The sequence below is a fragment of the Chlorella variabilis genome (assembly GCF_000147415.1).
Source record: "Chlorella variabilis unplaced genomic scaffold CHLNCscaffold_37, whole genome shotgun sequence".
Classification (NCBI taxonomy): Eukaryota; Viridiplantae; Chlorophyta; class Trebouxiophyceae; order Chlorellales; family Chlorellaceae; genus Chlorella; species Chlorella variabilis.
The window spans coordinates 236,230-254,522 of NW_005435051.1; the positions used below are offsets into that span (position 1 = coordinate 236,230).

At 61.5% G+C, this 18,293-nt stretch overlaps 6 protein-coding genes across 6 annotated transcripts; 3 read left to right on the forward strand and 3 right to left on the reverse strand.

The window, feature by feature from the left end:
• On the forward strand, positions 1–1,988 carry CHLNCDRAFT_141719 (hypothetical protein; the record flags this gene model as incomplete). Its single annotated transcript, XM_005842936.1, has 8 exons — positions 1–264; positions 408–623; positions 756–855; positions 1,014–1,115; positions 1,246–1,400; positions 1,489–1,584; positions 1,682–1,763; positions 1,849–1,988. 8 exons carry the CDS (start codon positions 1–3, stop codon positions 1,986–1,988), a joined length of 1,155 nt encoding a protein of 384 aa, XP_005842998.1.
• A 400-nt stretch (positions 1,989–2,388) lies between these two features.
• CHLNCDRAFT_141720 (hypothetical protein) lies at positions 2,389–4,036 on the forward strand (the record flags this gene model as incomplete). The annotated part of the gene is made up of 5 exons (XM_005842937.1): positions 2,389–2,769; positions 2,890–2,972; positions 3,064–3,154; positions 3,267–3,485; positions 3,623–4,036. 5 exons carry the CDS (start codon positions 2,389–2,391, stop codon positions 4,034–4,036), a joined length of 1,188 nt encoding a protein of 395 aa, XP_005842999.1.
• A 543-nt stretch (positions 4,037–4,579) lies between these two features.
• CHLNCDRAFT_141721 (hypothetical protein) lies at positions 4,580–7,311 on the reverse strand (the record flags this gene model as incomplete). The annotated part of the gene is made up of 8 exons (XM_005842966.1): positions 4,580–4,776; positions 4,894–5,010; positions 5,127–5,232; positions 5,342–5,399; positions 5,544–5,691; positions 5,855–6,752; positions 6,861–7,171; positions 7,281–7,311. The coding sequence occupies 8 exons, from the start codon at positions 7,309–7,311 to the stop codon at positions 4,580–4,582; spliced, it is 1,866 nt and encodes a 621-aa protein (XP_005843028.1).
• An 814-nt stretch (positions 7,312–8,125) lies between these two features.
• On the forward strand, positions 8,126–10,403 carry CHLNCDRAFT_55490 (hypothetical protein; the record flags this gene model as incomplete). The annotated part of the gene is made up of 9 exons (XM_005842938.1): positions 8,126–8,310; positions 8,494–8,656; positions 8,790–8,906; positions 9,051–9,135; positions 9,261–9,389; positions 9,509–9,600; positions 9,776–9,895; positions 10,050–10,157; positions 10,275–10,403. The coding sequence occupies 9 exons, from the start codon at positions 8,126–8,128 to the stop codon at positions 10,401–10,403; spliced, it is 1,128 nt and encodes a 375-aa protein (XP_005843000.1).
• Positions 10,404–12,235: 1,832 nt separating this feature from the next.
• CHLNCDRAFT_8690 (hypothetical protein) lies at positions 12,236–14,860 on the reverse strand (the record flags this gene model as incomplete). Its single annotated transcript, XM_005842967.1, has 11 exons — positions 12,236–12,316; positions 12,436–12,526; positions 12,677–12,876; positions 13,047–13,188; positions 13,293–13,414; positions 13,520–13,585; positions 13,700–13,828; positions 14,128–14,187; positions 14,296–14,418; positions 14,546–14,623; positions 14,777–14,860. Coding segments are annotated over 11 exons (1,176 nt in total), but the record flags the coding sequence as incomplete, so codon positions are not given.
• Positions 14,861–15,954: 1,094 nt separating this feature from the next.
• Positions 15,955–17,495, reverse strand: CHLNCDRAFT_141725 (hypothetical protein; the record flags this gene model as incomplete). The annotated part of the gene is made up of 4 exons (XM_005842968.1): positions 15,955–16,121; positions 16,880–17,021; positions 17,208–17,288; positions 17,448–17,495. 4 exons carry the CDS (start codon positions 17,493–17,495, stop codon positions 15,955–15,957), a joined length of 438 nt encoding a protein of 145 aa, XP_005843030.1.
• Positions 17,496–18,293: the final 798 nt, after the last annotated feature.

Here is an 18,293-nt window from a genome sequence, read left to right on the forward strand (position 1 = left end):
ATGGGTAAAAAGGGTGGCAAGGCGTTCCTCAAGTCGGCACGCGCTGCCCGGGCAGAGGTGGACGACAGCGAGGAAGCCCGGCAGGCCGTGCCTGAGGCAGCAGCCCTCACAGCAGCAGCCGGCAGCCCACAGCCGCAGCCGGCTTTCAGTGCCAAGGCTGCTGCCTTCTTGAAGGACGGCGCCGCTGCTGACGATGCCAGCAGCAACGATGATGAAGAGCCGGGGGCGGAGACACGCGGCAAGATGCTGCAGCGCCACAAGCGTGTGCGTGCAGCAGTGCAGACGAGTGGCTTTGCGGCCTGCTGAGCTAGTGTTACCTGTGTGGATGTGCCAACGGTAGTACATCGCCTCGTGCGTGCCAACCTGCCACCGCCGCTGCGCCCTGCTTCACAATCAATGCTGTGCAGGAGCAGAAGGCTCTCAAAGACCAGATGAAGCGGCTGGGCAAGGAGGGCAAGGATGAGGGTGCCAAGCTGGAGGCGGAGATGGAGGCGCGGCACGCCGCCGAGCTGGCATCGCTAGCGGGCGACAGGGAGAAGACCGTGGCAGAGGCGGTGGCGGTGGCAGACTCGCTGTACAGCGTGCACCTGGGGGACGAGGAGCAGGGAGAACAGCAGCATAAGGTGTGGAGGCTGCGCTGCACTGAGCCCGATCGCCGCTGTGCAGAGCAACGGGGCCAGGTGCTGCTTTGCAGGCATGGCCTCGGCCAAATGCTGTCGCTGAAATCTGTACGACCTCCTGCGTGCCCTGTGCAGAAGGCCAGCAAGGGGCAGCGGCGGCGGGAGCAGCGCCAGCGGGAGGAGCAGGAGCGAGAGGCCCGCATCCAGGCGGAGCTTGCTGAGCTGGGGGACACTGGTAGGTTGGGACGGGACCGCAGGCCGTGATGCACCAGCTTATGGTGAAAATATTTTAATTTCATCATACCTGGGCGAAAGGCATCGCTCATACCTAGGCTCATACCTAGGCGAAGGGTATCCTCGCTCACATCGCATCGTCCCATCCCATGCCTGCAGACCGGGTGATTGAGCAGCGCGAGCTGAAGGCCATCCTGCGGCCACTGGGGCTGGTGATCCGGGAGATCCCACCCGACGGCCACTGCCTCTATCGCTCCCTGGGTAAGCTTAGCGGTGGTGGACGTTGGTGCGGATTGCTGACTGGAATGTGATCTGTCATGATGGTGGCTGCTTCGTGCCATGCGTCCCCCCATTACTGAGGTCAATCCTGCCTGACTTTTCCTCTTGCCAGAGGACCAGCTGCAGCAGCTGCCTGCCGAGGTCGCGCCACCTCCAACGGCCGAGGGCGAGCAGGATGCAGACGAGCTCAACTTCCTGCTGCTGCGGCAAAAGGTGGCCGAGCACATGCGCCAGCACGCTGAGGAGTTCAAGCCCTTTGTGCTGCCGGTGCGCTGCTTGCTGCTGCTGCGCTACTTGCCACCTCTTCTGGTTGGTTTGGTTTGTTACTCGCTATTCCCTACCTGCCCGCCGGCAGGAGGATCTGGCCAGCGGCGGCGGCGATGACCTCTTCGAGGCATACTGCACAGAGTTGGAGACCACAGCAGCATGGGGAGGGCAGGTGGAGCTGCAGGTGGGTGTATGGTGGCATGGGATTTTGGGAGAAAGCGAGTCACCAAGCGGAACCAAGCAAGTTATGTTAAACAACTTGATCATGCACCATGTTGCAGGCACTGGCGCAAGTGCTCAAGTCGCACATCGCGGTTTACACCGTGGGCATGCCGGTGCAGGATCTGGGAGAGGAGTACAAGGGTGGGTGGCTTGTAGTGGTTTTTTGCTGCTGTGTAGCAGTACTGAGCGTCAGTAGCATGAGCCTTGTGATTGTCCACGTCTGCAGAGAGCGGACGCACGCTGCGGCTGTGCTACCTGCGGCACGCATACGGCCTGGGGGAGCACTATGAGAGTGTGGTGCCGGGGGTGGCAGATGATGAGGAGCAGACAGATGAGGATGATGCGGCGGCGAATGATGAGGAGTAGCTGATCAAGTTGGGCGGCAGTTGCCTTGCTCATTTTGTTTGCCCGAAGCGCTGGTGTAACGGCACTTCTGCGTGTTTGACAGCATGCTGAGTGCGCTGCACCGTCGCCGTCAGCGCTGCCCATGTAGAACCCCTGGTTGCAAACTCGTGTCCATCATATTCCTGATCTGAGGTGCATGTGCAGCCCATCAATCAATCAAGGGAATCAAGGTTGCAACAGCCAGCAGTGCACGTCGGTGATCAACATTCGTTGCGGAATGAAGTTGTGACGCGATCGACTCGCCGTCTGCAATACCAGCTGCCGCAAGAGGCGCCTGTTATGTTTGTGACGCTCATGTGCGTTTCCCCGGCCGACCTGCCCTGCCACACCTGCAGTCGTCGTCGTTAGCCCCGCTTCTGTCATGGATTGGCAGCAGCCACCACCGGCAGGGGCGGCACCAGGCGCGGCGACGCAGCTGCCGCCGCCGGTCACCACCGGCTCAGCGGCCGCCCCGCCGCACCACGCCAAGACGACGCAGATGGTGCGGCCGCCTGTGCCGCTGGGCCCCGTGGCCGCAGCACCCACCAAACGCGTGGGTCGCAAGGGCGCTGGCCGTCGTATCATGTCGGTCGGTGCTGCAGAGCCAGAGGAGCTCGTCAAGCTGGGGCCCGAGATCAGCCGCACCAGCGAGCGGCTGCGCACGGGTTGGCGCCCCGTCCAGCTGTCGGCCGAGGACAAGGCGACACCGGTGGTGCTGGATGACAGGCAGCTGACTGCTAGCAGCAGCGCCGGCTACAGCATGGTGAGCTGCCGGTTATGTACGCTGGGTTGGCCAATGGCTTTTCTGCGACCTGTGTGGCGCAGACAACTTGGCCACAGCACATCCAATCCTGTGCATTCTACTCCTGCCGCTGCTCCTCAGGTGCGGGCCACGCACGGCGCCTTTACTGGCACCTGGTACTACGAAGTGAAGGTCGACCAGCTGGGGCCCACTGGCGCTGCTCGGTCAGTTGTGGCGGGGCGAACGCGTGTGAATGGCACCCAGCACCCAGGGATTCCTGCTTCTACTGAACTTAACCCATACTTTCTTCCGCAGAATCGGGTGGTCCACACGGCACGCGGAGCTGAACGCCCCTGTGGGTGCCGACAAGTGCGGCTTCAGCTACCGCAGCGCACAGGGCAGCAAGGTGGGTGTTTGGCATCTGAGAGCATGTGCAAGCACCGCTACCAGTGTTTTGCACACGTGCTGCCTGGAATTGTGGTGGTTGCCAATGAATGCGTGCGTGCCTCTTGCTGCAGGTACATGCAGCATGGCGGGATGACTATGGGGAGCCCTTTGGGCAGGGAGATGTCGTGGGCTGCGTGCTGCACATGCCCGAGGGCGGGCGGCCATTTGAGCGGGGAGTTGCGGATGTGGTGAAGTACAAAGGCAAGCTGTACTTTGAGGAGCAAGAGCAGGCCGACCCCCAGAAACTGCCTGGCAGCTTTGTGGCCTTCACGCTCAATGGCAGGCTGCAGGTGCGCTGCGGCCTGGGTTTGGCTACCATAGTCCTTGCCCGACTGCTAATGCTGCATTTGGGCACTCCTGCACTGCGTCATTGCGTCCATGTATGTCGGACAAGGATGTGTGAAAAGTGTGTGTGTCATACTTGCAGGGCAAGGCGTACGAAGACATTGCAGAGGGCACCTACTGCCCCGCCATCTCTCTCTATACCAACCCCACGAAGCAACAGACCGCAGCGACCGTGACTGTCAACTTTGGAGAGCAGGGCTTTGCGTTTGACCCGCCCCAGATAGACGGCTGCCAGACGCCGCGGCCAGCCTTTGAAATGGCAGGACCGCGCCCTGGGCAGCAGCAGCAGCAGCCAGAGCAGCGGCTGTCAGCTCAAGGGCAGGCGGCTTCAGAGCAGCTAGAGCAGCAGCAGGCGCGGCAGGCAACGGAACCACCAGAGCAGCACCTGCAGCAGGAGGTTCGGCCCATGGAGGTTGAGCCAGGAGCCGCTCCAGCACAGCAGCAGCAGTCAGCAAGTGAACAAGCAGCGCCTGGCAGCACTGGAATGGGTGGGTAGGTGCCGTGGGGTTGTGCAGCGTTTCTTCGCGCATGTAATGGAGCCATGAATGAAACTGCGGATGCAAGAGGATTCTGCTGCCCAGCTCCCAAATCCCATCCATTTATGGAGTGACGATGCAGCTTTTTCCTAGGGCTGATTTACAAAGTTATCATCGCTTCATGGCCAGCAGTGCTGGAGTGCAATGGTGCTGAGGTGCAAGCAGAAACCAGGCAGGCCAGGTGACAAAAGAACATGTCCAAAATTGGGGACAGGAGAGCACAAGGCTGAAGGGAGTGCTGGGACCTCCAACCGATGCCGACCAAAAAGTCAGTTCAGTGCAAAGAGGGAAGGTGTAGGCGATGGCTGGGCCAGATGTAGCATGCAGATAGAGCCGGAAGGAACAGCAACAAGGAAAGCAACTTGCACATCCGTCCAAGCAGAGGGATATGTCAAGAGGCAGCAGCAAACTCGTAATAAACAAAAGGCAGAGAGAAGACGTTGTGCAAGGTTTGGGATCAACTGTGCCGGTGGCATAAGTGGGCCCATCACCCTTACAGAACACTACACAGTAGGCAGATCCTGCTGCACCGTTGCCCGCACCACGGCGCGAAGCCGCGCCAGAAGTGCACGCAGCCCCGCCAGGAAATTTGTGTCGCGGCCGCCGTCTTCGGCCTGGAAGGTGTGCGCAAAGTCAACCATGCGCACCCGCACCCCTGCCTGGTCGGCATTTCTGGCACCGCCCTCGTACAGCAGCAGCACTGCACCAAGGAAGGCAGCGAGCAGAGAGGGGGCCGAGCTAGTTGGCAGTGCAGCACGCTAACCACAAGGGGGTTCTGTCCTCTAAGGCTGCATATTCATGGCCCATCCCCACACACCTGACGAAGAGTAAAAGTGGAAGTCACGCTGCACCGAGAACCAGGCCTCCAACGCCTCCAGCTGCACAATGGCACCCGCTGCGCCGCCATACACGTCTGCTGGGCGCAGTCCGTGCTCTGCATCATGGGCAGACAATTTCAATCAAAGCGAAGTGCTCTGCATTTACATGTGGCCACCGAAATGGACTGCTTGATGAACAGCTCAGCCTGCCCTTGCTTCCCGCATGACCCACCATTGTGTGCAAAGGAAAGCAACGCCTTGTCCACCAGCTCCACCGGCAGCGTCTTGCACCAGCGCTTGCTGGCGCGCCAGTAGCCGCCAGCACCGTGGCGGAACACCTGCAGAGCACAGCGTGAGAGAGGAGATGTTTGGGGCCCACACAGGCCTCAAACATGCTAGGCTTGGTATGCTACCAATACAGAACCACAAAGCAACAAGGGGCCCCACCTGCATGCCACAGATCTTGAACCCCAACGCTGCCTGCGTGGTGGACTCATCCTTCTCCCTGCACAGCCATTCAAAGCAGCCAACTCTAGCGAAATGCTGCAGGCGACAATGCTGCGGACCGAGAGAAGGAAAACTACCAAGCGCTGTCCGCGCAACACAACCACTACATCCTGCTATGCATCTTGCATCAGCCTGGCCTCACTTGCAGCGTTGAATGTACTTGTCATCGGCCTGTGGGTACCAGGTGCGGAAGCCGACTTTGATGTCAATGATGCAGGGGTGCCGGTAGGCGCGTGCCAGGTCCTCCAGCTCCAGCAGTGTGCGCGCATCCTCGTGCTGCGTCACGCCATCTGCGTGCGCGGCGGGTGGCAGGCACACTGTTAGGGAGAGACACCCAGCAAAGCCTCGGATGGGCAGGGCGAGCCACCAGGTGGAACCCCACGCAAATATGCAGCACGCTCCAGATAATCACTATTCGGCAAAATCCCACCATCCCAAGGCCCCTGCACTCACAATACTTGGGGATGACGTGGAGCAGTGGCGCATTGCGCACTGAGAAGGGCAATGTGGCAAAATTGGCGCTGCTGCCGCCGTTGCTGCTGCTACTGGTGGCCTGCCCCTCGCCATGCAGCCAATGCACCTCGCTGCTGACAGTGGGGACAGTGCCCAGGCCTGACATCCGCGCAAGCGCAGCTGCCAGTGCACCGCTGTCCCCATCGACACTGCCTGCTGACGGCACTGCTGCTGCTGCAGCCCGCTGCTGCTCCTGTGGCCCCGGAGGGTGGCTGTGGTGCAGCAGGCCTGACATAAATGGCGAGCGGGGCGGCCGGCTGTTGGATCCCACACTCAGGCCGCGGTCAAATGCTGGCTGGCCCAGCAGCGCCGCCGCCTGGGCATGCTCCGGCAGCGTGTAGGCCTCCCTGGGGCTCTCTATCATGTGGCGGTGCTCACAGCTCGCCTCCACACTTGGTCCAGGAGAAGTTTGCTGCTGCTGTGGCGGCGGTCGCGAGAGCTGCGGCAACGCAGCCGCCAGGGTGCTGCCCCCCTCGCTACCACGCACATCTGCCGCGCCGGGGCTGCCCTGTAACTGCACACCTGCGTCTGGGCTGGCGTAGCTGCCGCCAGCCATGCCTTCATGGAAGTTTTCCATGAGATGCTGCCCTGTTTGCTCAGAGCAATCGCTGTCGGGAGACTGCCCATACTGCGCCGAAAGCTCCTGCTCCTCCACCTCCTCGCCCTGCCATGCCTCACCCTGCTGCTCCTGCTGCACCTCCTGCTGCTCAGGCGACACAGCTGCCGCTACGGCCACTGCTGTCTGCTGCTGCTGCGGGGGTGAGCTGCGGTGGGGACTACTGCCCAATAGGCCCAGCTTTGCCATGGTGCGGCCGGAAAGCAGCCCCAGCTCATCTCGCTGCAGGTCAGGCAGGCAGGGCCGGCATTAGGCAGCCAAGCACCAAACCAAATGGTAGTTGCAGGACAGGATCAGCTGCACGTGCTGAACGCCAGCCATGCAGCACACCTGCATGACGGCCATGGGACCTCGTTCCTTCAGGCTCCCTCTGAACGAGGGGAACAGCTGGCGCAGACGGCGCTGCTGCCACGGCAATGCGGCCTCCGCTAAAGCAGCCGTGTCGACAGCGCTATTGACGCTGCCGCCGTTGGGCACCGGCACGGGTGCGCTGCGCTGCAGCTCGGCCGCCGCCGCCTGCTCGCTGTGCAGCATGGCGTCCACAACATCATAAAAGGCCCGCTCACGGTCGCCGCGTGGCCCGCGCTGCAGCGGCTTGTAAAAGTGGCCGCGGTCGTCTATCAGCGACCCTGCCTTGCCATCTGCAGGGGGCCCAGGCAAATCGAGGCAGAAAAACCTTGGCTGAGCGGCACGTGACGTGCCGGTACAGCGCCACCCGCCATCACCGGCGCCGGCAGCGGTCCTACTCACCCTCAAACAGGTGTCCCGCCACCTGCGACATGCCAGGCAGGCACCGTGTGAGTCAGGGCCAGGCGGAGGGGCGTGGGAGGAGAAGGTGCCGGAGGCAGCAAGGCTGAGCCCACCTGGTGCTCGCAGGGGCGCAGTCCCTGCCCCAGCCTCGGCGTCGCCAGGGTTGCTTGCGGTTGCACAGATCAGTCGGGTGCAGGTCTTCTTTGTTGGGCTTCTTTGGGGAGGCAGGCACTCGAGCAAGAGGTCTTCTTAAAACACCTCCTGTCTGCAAGCTTCGCACTGAGGATCAAGTGATAGAAAGGTTGTTGTTTGAGCATCTGGCTAGGCGCGAGGTGCGACTGCCTCGCTGGCAGCGGACTCACGACACAGCGATCGCTCCTGCGCTTTCGATCGCCCGATCTGGGCTTGCACACAAGTAGCGCACCCAGGGGTGCAGCCACCGTCGTTTACGACTTTGTTTTGGCAACACCTCTGGCTGTCTCTGCCACGTCCTGTCGCTAGAGCAGAGGTGGCACATGGATGATGCGCAGCCCCCTAGCAAGCGGACCAAGCTGGGCGAGGTGGCAGCTGGGGTGAGGTTGACGTGCGGCTGGCCAGCCAGCACGTTCCAGAGGGATGTGGGAGAATCGAGGAGGTAATACTACACGCCCCGCATGCTGCTGCGTGTGCAGGCAGCGGCACCGCCTGGCGGGGCGGGCCCCGCCGAGGGAAACGCGCAGGCCGGGTTGGACGCTGACTTGCCTGCGGCTCGCGCATCAGCAGATGGAGGACAGCAGCAGCAGCAGCAGCAGCCAGCAGCAGGGGCTGCCGTGCAGGCACCGCTGCCGACACCGGACAACACCTACATGAACCGCGAGGCGCGGCACATGGAGCGGGAGCACACCGGCGAGCTGCAGGCCGTGTACATTACAAACAATGGCTCCATAGAGAATGGCAGACTGCTGATTGGCTTGAAGAACGTGTTCAGCAAGTGCCTACCCAACATGCCCAAGGAATACATATGCCGCCTCATCTTTGAGCGCCGCCACAAGTGGGTGGTCATGTGACGCCGCACGTCGCAGTGGTCGTCATGCCCGCAGCGTGCGCGAGTCGCTGCACAGTGCACCCCCTGCAGGCTACAGCATGCCGTTGGTGTGAAACACTCCACTGGAGGAACATTCCACCTGCACACATCCTAACTGTGTCGCCCGTGCCCAACTTGCGTCGCCTGCAGGTCTGTGGTGATCGTGAGAAACGGCAGCCAAGTCATTGGCGGCATCACCTACCGCACTTTTCCGGGCACACCCGCCGCCAGGCTGGGCGAAATTGCGTTCTGTGCAGTGGCGCAGACGCTGCAGGTCACAGGCTGCGGCACGCGGCTCATGAACTGGACCAAGGTTGGTGCAGTGTGTGGGGGGATCGCGGGGTCAAGGGAGCGGACCCAACTGGAGGGGCCGTCGTCACACAGCACCCACCAGGCACTTGAATCCTGTTCTCGCTGAAACCGTTGGGCTATTCCCCTGCTTGCAGCACTATGCACGGGAGATGGATGGGTTGGAGTACTTTCTGACCTATGCCGATAACAACGCTGTGGGCTACTTCTCCAAGCAGTCCTTCACCAAGACGGTGACACAAGAGAAGGATAAGGTGCGCTTTTCGGCATCAGTGCTTTCGCGCCAGGGTGCCTGGGCATTGCTATGTCCAAGCTGCTTGCTCTGCGATTTTTCCCTGCCTACAACCTGTCATGTCGCATGCCATCACCTTGCCTTCCTCTCAATTGGTGGCCTGCAGTGGTTTGGGTTCATCAAGGATTATGACGGTGGCACGCTCATGGAGTGCCGCATCCACCCGACGCTGCCCTACGCCTCCTTCCCAGGTGGGCGTGGGAGATAGCGTTCAACCCTGGCGCTGATGCTGCATGCGCAGGCAATCTGTTGGCCGTCCCTTCAGGGGATGTCACACCAGCAGAGTCCCTACCCTGCCCCTGCCGCCATCATGCAGAGATGTTGGCGAAGCAGCGGGCGGCGCTGGAGGGCGAGGTCAAGCGCTACACTACCGGGCATGTGGTGCACCCGGGGCTGCCGCACTGGAAGGAGGGTGGTGGGCCGATGCCGGTTGGGGACATCCCAGGTGTGCAGGCAGGCAGCACCCACGAAACATAACCATCGAGTGGCAGGTTAAATGCTTGCCGTCCACGTTGCCTGGCCATCATAAGGGCCATCACATGACCTGCGCGCCCTCTGATGCAGGTGTGGTGGAGGCGGGGTGGAGCCATGCGGCAGGCATGCTGTACAAGGAGTATCAGATTGCCATGAACGGCCAGATTTTGGACCCTACCGAGGTACGCAAGTGGGGCAGTAACATGGTGTTGTTGCCCCTCCAGCGCTGGATGCTGCAGCAGCTCTCTGCCTGGGGCACGCACTGGCTAGATGAAGCCCACTTACCTGGGCCAAGTCTCGCTGGCCTGTTGAACTCCTGGACCTCCTCCTCTACTCCTCCGCTCCACCTCCGTGTAGGACAACCTGTTTGAGTTCATGACCATGCTGCTGAAGAAGGCGCAGAAGCATGCCGATGCGGGCCCCTTTCAGCGCCCCGTATCGGCCATGGACGTGCCCGATTACTACTCCATCATCATTGTGAGATTGGGACATTTGTGCTGGAGGAGAGCTGGTGGTAGTTGGAGGGCAGGTTGGGTCACATTTGTGCAGTGGTTTGGGCGAAATGGTGCTCGATTTTGCGCTGGTAATGCTCCTGCCTCTTGCCCCTTCCCCATGTGATTCTCCCTGCCAGGACCCCATGGACTTGGGCACCATGGAGGAGCGGCTGAATTCGAGACGCTATTACATCACGCTCAACATGTTTGCCGCCGACTTCTACAAAATGGTCAAGAACTGCCAGGTGAGAAGCACGCTTTCTCCTGGCCTGCCTCATTTCATACGTGATGGCAAGGTGGTGGTGGAAGCGGGTTTTCTCTCCCAATCCGTGACATGCTGGCTTGTGTTGCTGACGGCGCAGCTGTACAATGGCGCCACAAACCCTTACTTCCTGGCCGCCAAGCGCATATATGAGGTCTTCTGGTCGGTCATGCGCAGCAGCATCCTGCCCAACCTGGAGGCCGCAGGCATCGTGGAGCCCAAGCTGTAGTGGCGCCAGACTTGCAGTTTCAGGAGCAGTGCACAAAGGGTAGCTTGACCTAGCTGGTAGCCAGTTGCAGCAGCGGCTGTTCCATTTACATTCAGATTTCGTAGGCAGGACTTAAGAGCTAGCAGTATCTATCCATCGGTCAGTGCTTTGCACACCTACAAACATGTAATCATTCCTATCTTCCAGTACAAAGGCAGCCTTCGACAATGTGCCTGGGCTGCCCTGATTCGCCTCAGCCCCAGCTACACATCATCCCCTGCTCTGCGCCTTGGCCACTGCTGCAGCCCGGCGTGCCGCATGAGCTTCTTCGGCCTTGCGAGCACGCTCTGCCACTGAGGCAGGCAGCTTGGCCGCCTTGCTGCCCCTTGCCGCCGATGTGCCAGCCTTGGAAGCGGGCACGCCCTTCCCACGTGCGGCGCTGGTGCCGTTGGTAGTGCACAGCACCGGCGCTGGGCCTGCCGTGGTGCCAGCCGTGGGCGCTGCTGCGCCTGCGGCGTTCTCTGCTCCAGCAGCTGCAGACAATGTACAAGGTGGATGCATTGGCCTTCCCTGGTCGCCACAAACATACTCCAAAGGCCGCAACGCATGTCGAGCCCCTCACCTGGAATCGCCAAGCTCTTCCTGCTGGCCTGCCGCTTGACCGCAGGTGGCTCGCTCTCCAGCGGTGCCTCCACACTGGCCTTGCGCTTGCCGCCAGCCACCCGGGGGTGGTCAGCTGCCGCTGCAGCCGCCTGTGCCCGCTCCTGCTTGTCGTGTCCAGTGCGGCGCCGCCGTATGGGCACGGCGCCGTTCGGTCCAGCACCCACGTCACCCTGCTGTTGCTGCAGCTCCTGCTGCTGTGGTGGCGCCTCCTGGTCAGATGACTGATTCAGGAAAAACAGAGGGTTGAGAGAGGCAGGGTTTGGTGCCGCCACTTTTTGCCGCATGCCTGATGCCGGCTCCTCCTCTCCCTGCTGGCTGTAGCATCCCTCTGCGCTACTGACCGGCGACAGCTCTCCGTTCTCCTCCCCGGCTGCCATAGGCTGCTCCGCCAGCCGGGCTGGGCCTGCCCTGCCCGGCTCCTCAGCCATGAAGCGGTCAAACAGCTGCTTGGCGATCTTGTCCGAGGCGATGTTTGCCTACAGGGGGTGGTAGCGACAGGATGGTTGCTTCCCAGTTGCGGAAGCCTCCATCTTGCTCACTGGCAGGTTGGTGCTGTGCCGCCGCCGACAGCAGTCGGCATCAGAGGCCTGGCCGCCAGTCGGTACCAAATATTGCTTGCGTGCTCAGGGGGGCGCAACTAAACAAACCGACGAGAAACACCGTGACAGGTGCTGCAGCCCACGCTCACTTTGACCCCGTTCGCCATTGCCAGCCGCTGCAAAGCTCGTCTTGGTAATTGTTTGACCGCAAGCTGAAGTGAGACAGGAGTCAGGCCGTGGAGCGACTCCTCCATTTCGCTTGTGCTTGCGCAGGCTTTCAAACAGTTCAACAGGAGGAAGCCGTTTAGCCCAGAGGAAGTTGATTCTCAGCGATACTGGGGAAGCACACCAGCTGCAAAACGCAGCGTGCATGTCATGGCCAGGCGCAGGCGCATGCAATGCAGGGCTAAGTAGCAATGCTGGCCTTGTGATTGATAATCACAGTCCTTAAATGGCATGTGGGATAAGGGCAATGTGTGAACAAAATAGCAGGGCAAGCACAGCTGGCGTGGGTGCTTGAACTCGATTCGGTGCTGCAAACAATGTGAATCGCGTGGGCGCTGGCCGCCTCGCACGCCCTCAAAATCACCGCAGCGCATAGATGTGGGCGCTGAGGGAGGCGGGCAGCGGAACGCCCTTGAGCTGCTTGGCCGCCTCCTGGGCATACGGCTTCCACTGCGAGGCGGCGCTGAACTCTGCCACCTTCATGCCCGTCTTCAGGCCGCGCAGCAGCTGCACAGGCGGCCGGAGGTGGACTAGTGACACAACGCAGGATCACCCTGGAATCTAGGAACATCGCAAACACAGGTTGCTCAATCATGCAGCATCCATCGGCTTGCACCCCAGCTCACCTGCACCACCCGCAGCACGAAAAACATGTCCGGCGGGAACTTCTCGATGCCCATTGCTTTAATCGGAGAGTCCGGGGCAAATGGGTCCACACTGCATGCATGATGTTTCGGCAAAGGGAGGGTTCCTGATGTGCAATAGGCCACCACAAACCCGAGGAAATAGCCCTCCCCACCCACCAGAAGCCTGTCCTGTGCAATGGAGCAGCCCACCCGACTCCCTCAGCAACCTCCAAACCCTCACCTGCCCCGCGTGTCAAACATGCCGTACGCCAGCCGTGCCTGCAACGGGGCCTCCTCCCGCTCCGTCACCACGCCCACACCACGCAAAGCTGTCGCAATGGCAGCGTTGTCCCCCTTGTCCAGAGCCAGCACCAGCTGGGCAAAGGCCGCACGGTAAGGGTCCGGCAGCTGCTTGGACTGCCCATAATCGATGAGTCCAATCTGCAGGAGGGCAGTGCAGGTGAAGGGCTGGTCGAGGGAGGAGCGCATCCCATGTTTGAGCGCTTGGTGTTCTGTCCTAATCCCATGTGCCGACACCCATCTCAAGGTCAAGCTGCACGACAGGCTCAGGACGCCACGACTGATCCCATCTGACCTCGCACCCTGCCCACCTTGCCACCCTTCATCACAAGGATGTTGCCAGGATGGCCGTCTGCTTGAAACAAGCCGTCCAGCAGCAGCATGCGGCCGTACGCCTCTGACACACGGCTCAGGATGCGCTTGGCCGCCATCTGCTTGGTGGCTGCCGACAGGCTGCACAGGCAGACAGGTGGCGCACGGGTGATACTGCAGTTGACCCAATCAATGACCTCAGCTGCCCGTTGCAGCAAATGCCTAGAGTTTCCAAGAGACAAGACACCCACTTTTGAGTGTGTCGCTCCAGGCGGGTGATGGGGATGCCATCCAAAAAGTTCATTACCAGCAAACGGTCTGTCACCATGCCAGGCACGCTGCGCGGCACGTCGATGCGGTGGTTGAGCTTCTGCGGCACAAGAGGCGACGGGGAAGCAGGCACAGCAACCTGAGCATGCATTGAGACCCGATTCACGATTCGAAAGCGCCATCAAGTTGGAACATCGAATACCTGGAACTGGCGGGCCACGGCATCCATTATGCGAGCCTCCCGGCAGAAGTCAAACTCCAGTCGAATCTGGAACAAAAGCAGGCGTGGCGGACACTGCTCAGCTTCAACTGCCGAGTGCACATTGGGGGGCAGGCAATGCCAAACTCCACCCAAGCACGTCTGAGCAATTGCTGCCTGCACCTGCGCCGCCAGCTCGTCCACTGCAGACACCATGTCAAACTTGATCTCAGTCTTGGACAGGAAGGCGGCGGCCAGGCGAACGTTGGACAGGTCGAGAGACATGGTGGGCAGCGCATCCGGGTATTGAACCTGTGCAGCAGGCAGGGAAAGCAACAGAGGCAATTCAACTAATCTGGAAGGCAGGAGGAAACAAACATGAGGGTGCCCGAGGGTCGAGAGCCCCTTACCTTGACTGCGACGATGCCATCCTTGGGGCCCTTCTCGCAGGCCAGCTCCATGTCCACAGGCGGCCTGAAAAGAAGAAGAGGGAAAGTGTAGTGTTTTGATGCGCTCCCAACATCCACGTCAGCGCTGTTAAGTCAACCATGGTCCACCCACCTGCCCGGCGCTATTTCTGGTGTGTAGCCGCCACGCAGCAGATCCCACACTGGACGCAGGAATGGCCGCCCCTTGCGCTGCCTCGGACACCGTAGCTTGGCCTTGTGCACCTATGAGCAGAGCAAACAACTAAAAGCAGGTGACGGCTGCACATGTGTGACACCAGACCATCTGTGCCAGCAGCAGGCGGAGCTCAGCAACCAATCAGAGGGCAGCACCTGGCCAATAGAGGCAGAACCAAGCGGCTCCTCCAGATCAATCCACTCAAACAGCGCCTCCAAGGGCGCCCCCAACTCCCGCTCAATCACTTCTCGTGCCTGTGCAGCCGGCATGGGTGGCACCTGCAACGATGCCAGCGCACCAGCTTAGTGGGCAAAATTTTGCCCTGACTGGGTTTGATTACAGTTGCCAGGCCAAGGACCCTTGGCCCCACAAATACATAGCAGATTGCCCAGGCCCAACCCACACCTGGTCGTGCAGCAGCGACAGCTTGCGGCAGATCTGCTCCGGCACAAAGTCGCCGCGAGCGCCGATGAACTGTCCAGTCTGCAGTTGCCCAACCACCAAACCAATCAAGTAACTCAGGCATGTCATGGCATGACACGCGAGTATGTACACAAAAGTAGCAATCAGTACTGATGCCATCATTGCAATGGAGGCGGCCATCATGACCATGCCATCCAGCTAAGCAGAATTCACCTTCAGGTAGAAGCCGCGCAGGTCGACACACAAGCTGTACAGCTGCTGTGCCGCCTTGGTGTGCTGCCGCGCCCAGAGCTCATCCTTGAGCCGCGCCTCATCCCATCCCAGCGCTTGCAACACCAGCGCGTGCGCCTGGCAGGCTTTGTAGCCGGCGTAGCACTGACCAGCGCGCCCCCAAAACTGGACAGTGCGGACCAGCGACTCCAAGGCCCTGCCGCCCCGTGGCTCCTCCAGTGCCATTTGATCAATGCGGCGACAGTGATGGTGGGATATCGATGTGTTTTCTAACAAGTAGACAACACTGGTGGGGGCCCTGCACCTGTGGGGGCGGGGCGGGGAAGGTGGGGTCCGGGGCGGGCGGAGAGAGGGCCAGGCGCTGGCCACAAATGCGGCGCGATCGTGCTCGACCCCGCCAATATCAGGCCAGTGTACACATGAGGCTGCCGGCTGAGCCGCGAAGCCACCGCCCAAAGCGGCCTCACGCCCCCGAGCAGGCCAGCACCACCAGCCCACTCACAAGAGCTCGATATATGTTTGAAAGCACAATGCGCCAACTTCAGAAGCGATATGAAAGGCCAGCAGGTGATGACATGGCCTGGCAATCGCATGTGCACGCCTGGACAAGCCAGAAGACGCTGCCCCAGCATGTCTCTATCAGTCGTGTCAGACTACATTACACACGGGAGGTTGTGACATAGAGGCCCATTCAAATCCGGACAGGCACTACGATGCACTGGAACGCTCGCCGTGTTGAAGGGTGCAGCGAGGCCGAGCCGAACGAGGGCGGTCTGCCCTCCAACTGCCTGCGCTGCGCTGCTGGGTGTTTGGCCGTAGATGGGGTGCTGGGTGGCCCTGGCTGCCAAGAGCGGCGACCTAGTCGCACTGGCGCCAGGCGCGCGCCCAGGGGCCAAAAAGCTGCTGCTACTGCTGCTGCGGGGGTGGTCTTGGCAATCAGCTGCGGCAGGGGAGCGGAGCAAGGGCAGCTGACATTAGAGTCAACACCACACCGCAGCTGACCAAATCCGCATTTCTAGAGTTGCACCAAACAGCGGGCAGCTTGTGGACAGCAGCACCAACAATGCTGCTGTCAGGTACTGCACAGCACCAAGCCTCGTAGACAAAGCTCCTCTGCACAAGCAACCGAGCACCAGCCACGCGCAGCCGGCGCGCCCCACTCACTCGACGTTCTCCATCGCCTGCACCTCTGCCTCTGTGAACTTGCCCTTGTCGGCCAGGCCCTTGCCCGCGCGCTTGCGCTCCAGCAGCGCCTTGCGATCCTTGTCCAGCTTCAGCTTGTTGACGACCACCTTGGAGGGGTCCACGCCCACGTTCACGGTGGCGCCTGCGGCAGGGAGCGCGGGGCGGCGAGCGGCGGCGGTGACATGCAGCAGGCAGAGGGGTGGCAGTGGGGCAGTGGGGCAGCATTGAGCGGCCACGGAGGCCCCGAGGCTGGGGAAGGCTTGGCATGGAAGTGGGGCAGGGCCCCTCCCCCGGGGCTGGAAATAATGGATGCTGCTGAGCTACTGGCCGCAGCCACTGCGGGGTGACAGCACAGTGCGACGACAGTGCCTCAGAAAGCTGCCGCTGCGATGCATGTTATGCTGGTCCCCTGCTGCTGCTGGCACGTGAATGCCGGCAGCGCCAAACGTTGGTGATCCTGCGCCGCCGGCATGTCTGGCAAAGCGCTGGTGCAGCTATCCACCGAGCTGTGCATCGCCATGATACAAAGCTCCACACTGCTGCCCATTGCATAATTGCCATGCGCTCCTCGCTGAGCCTGACATCAAACATGTGTCGCAGGGTGCTCGGCTGCTCCACGTGGCACATGTTTCGTTCTGCGGGGGCTGCAGCCGCTGCTGCATCTGCCGGTTGCTGCTGCCAACGCGAGAAACAAGCCCCATCTGACCCCATCTGAGTTGATGCTGCGGTTGCTTTGCCTGCTGGTCACTTGCCACGTCGCCCACAGCCTGACCGCAGCAGCGGCAGCAGCCAGCAGGTTGGCAGGCAAGTTGCATGCAAGCGGCAGCAGGGCAACTGAGCAGCAGCGCGCTTAACACGGCAGCGGCTGCAGCTCTCCCGCCGCGTGCCACCGGCACGCACCGTTGACCTTCTCGCGGGTGATGCGCTCGATGTGGATCACCCACTTCTTGCGGTAGACCTGCACCACCTTGCCCTCACGGCCCTTGTAGGTGCCGCGCACGACAGTCACCTCGTCATCCTTGCGGATGGGCACGGAGCGCACCTGCGGAGTAAACCCAGCAAGTGTCAGAGAGTGGGGACGCAGCGAGTGGGCGGGGCGGCGCCATGGCAGGGCGGCAGGGCGTGCATGCGCCGCATGGCCGCGTGCTGTCCCGGCAGTCGCCCCTGCTGCACGCCTGCAGCCTCCTGCCTGGGCTCTGCCCCGGCCAGTCGCGTGCTGCTCGCTCACTCCGTATTTGTTGCGCAGCTCTGGGGACAGCGGCGCGCTCATCAGCTTCCTCCGCAGGCTGGAGGGAGCCGTGAAGTGCGCCTGCAGCACATGGTGGGCTGCCAGCGGTGAGCACATGGCGGAGGCCTCCCCCGAGGGCCGCCAGGCGCCCCACACGGCATGGCTGGCGGTGGTGCGCCTGCGTGTCCGCCCATCGGGCCTGCGCGCCGTCCCCCATGTTCCCACTGCCGCATGACCCACCTTGCGGCACTTCCGCCGGCTGCTGCTCACGGTAGAGCTGAACTTCATCCTGCCCCACCGACCAAAGAGGGCTGCCCAGACGAGGTCGGCCAGTTTCTGCGCGCGCCACCACCCGACCCCGGTCGCCTCCCCCAACTTTTGGTTGCAACAGGGGCAGACTCTGCTCCTCTCCTCCCTTCAGCATTGTGCATATGCATGCCTCCACCCAGCTTCAGCCTCCACCCCGAGTCATGTCCAACATTTGGAGGGCACGATCAGCAGACCGCTGCTGCGTTGTGCGACAGCTCAATGCCCACGGCGTACAATGTGTGAAACGCCGGCCTCGTGCGCGAAGCGCTGCCCGCTGCCCCCCCGCCTGCAGCTACTGGCACGGGGCGGCGCCTGCGGTGCAGCCGGAAGCAGCGGGCAGAGGCCGTCTCGCTGTGGCTGCATGTATGCTCCTATTTGTGTTGGGCAGACGTCATCCATGCTGCGAGCCAATGCAAAGCGTCGCGGGACCCTGGCCGCGCAGCTCAATGCGGCGTGGGCACATCGCCAGTATTGGAGAGCACTTGAGATCATCACAAATTAGCACGCACTCAATTTGCAAGGGTGACAGAGGGTACCCGAGTTGCGTGCAGTTGGCGGATGCACGGGGTGATCACCTCCACGGGGGCCTCAGGCGCTAGGCTTGCAGTGGAAAGACTTGGACTGCATGGACCGCACCACGCGGAAGCAATCATTGCTCCCTGGAGGAATTGCACACAGTAGCCTCTCTTCTAAATGGCACCTAATCAACTGGGGGGGCACACACCAAGCCACTACCTCAAGCCCGTCAGGACGCAAGGATAGGCGCGGGCACCGCCG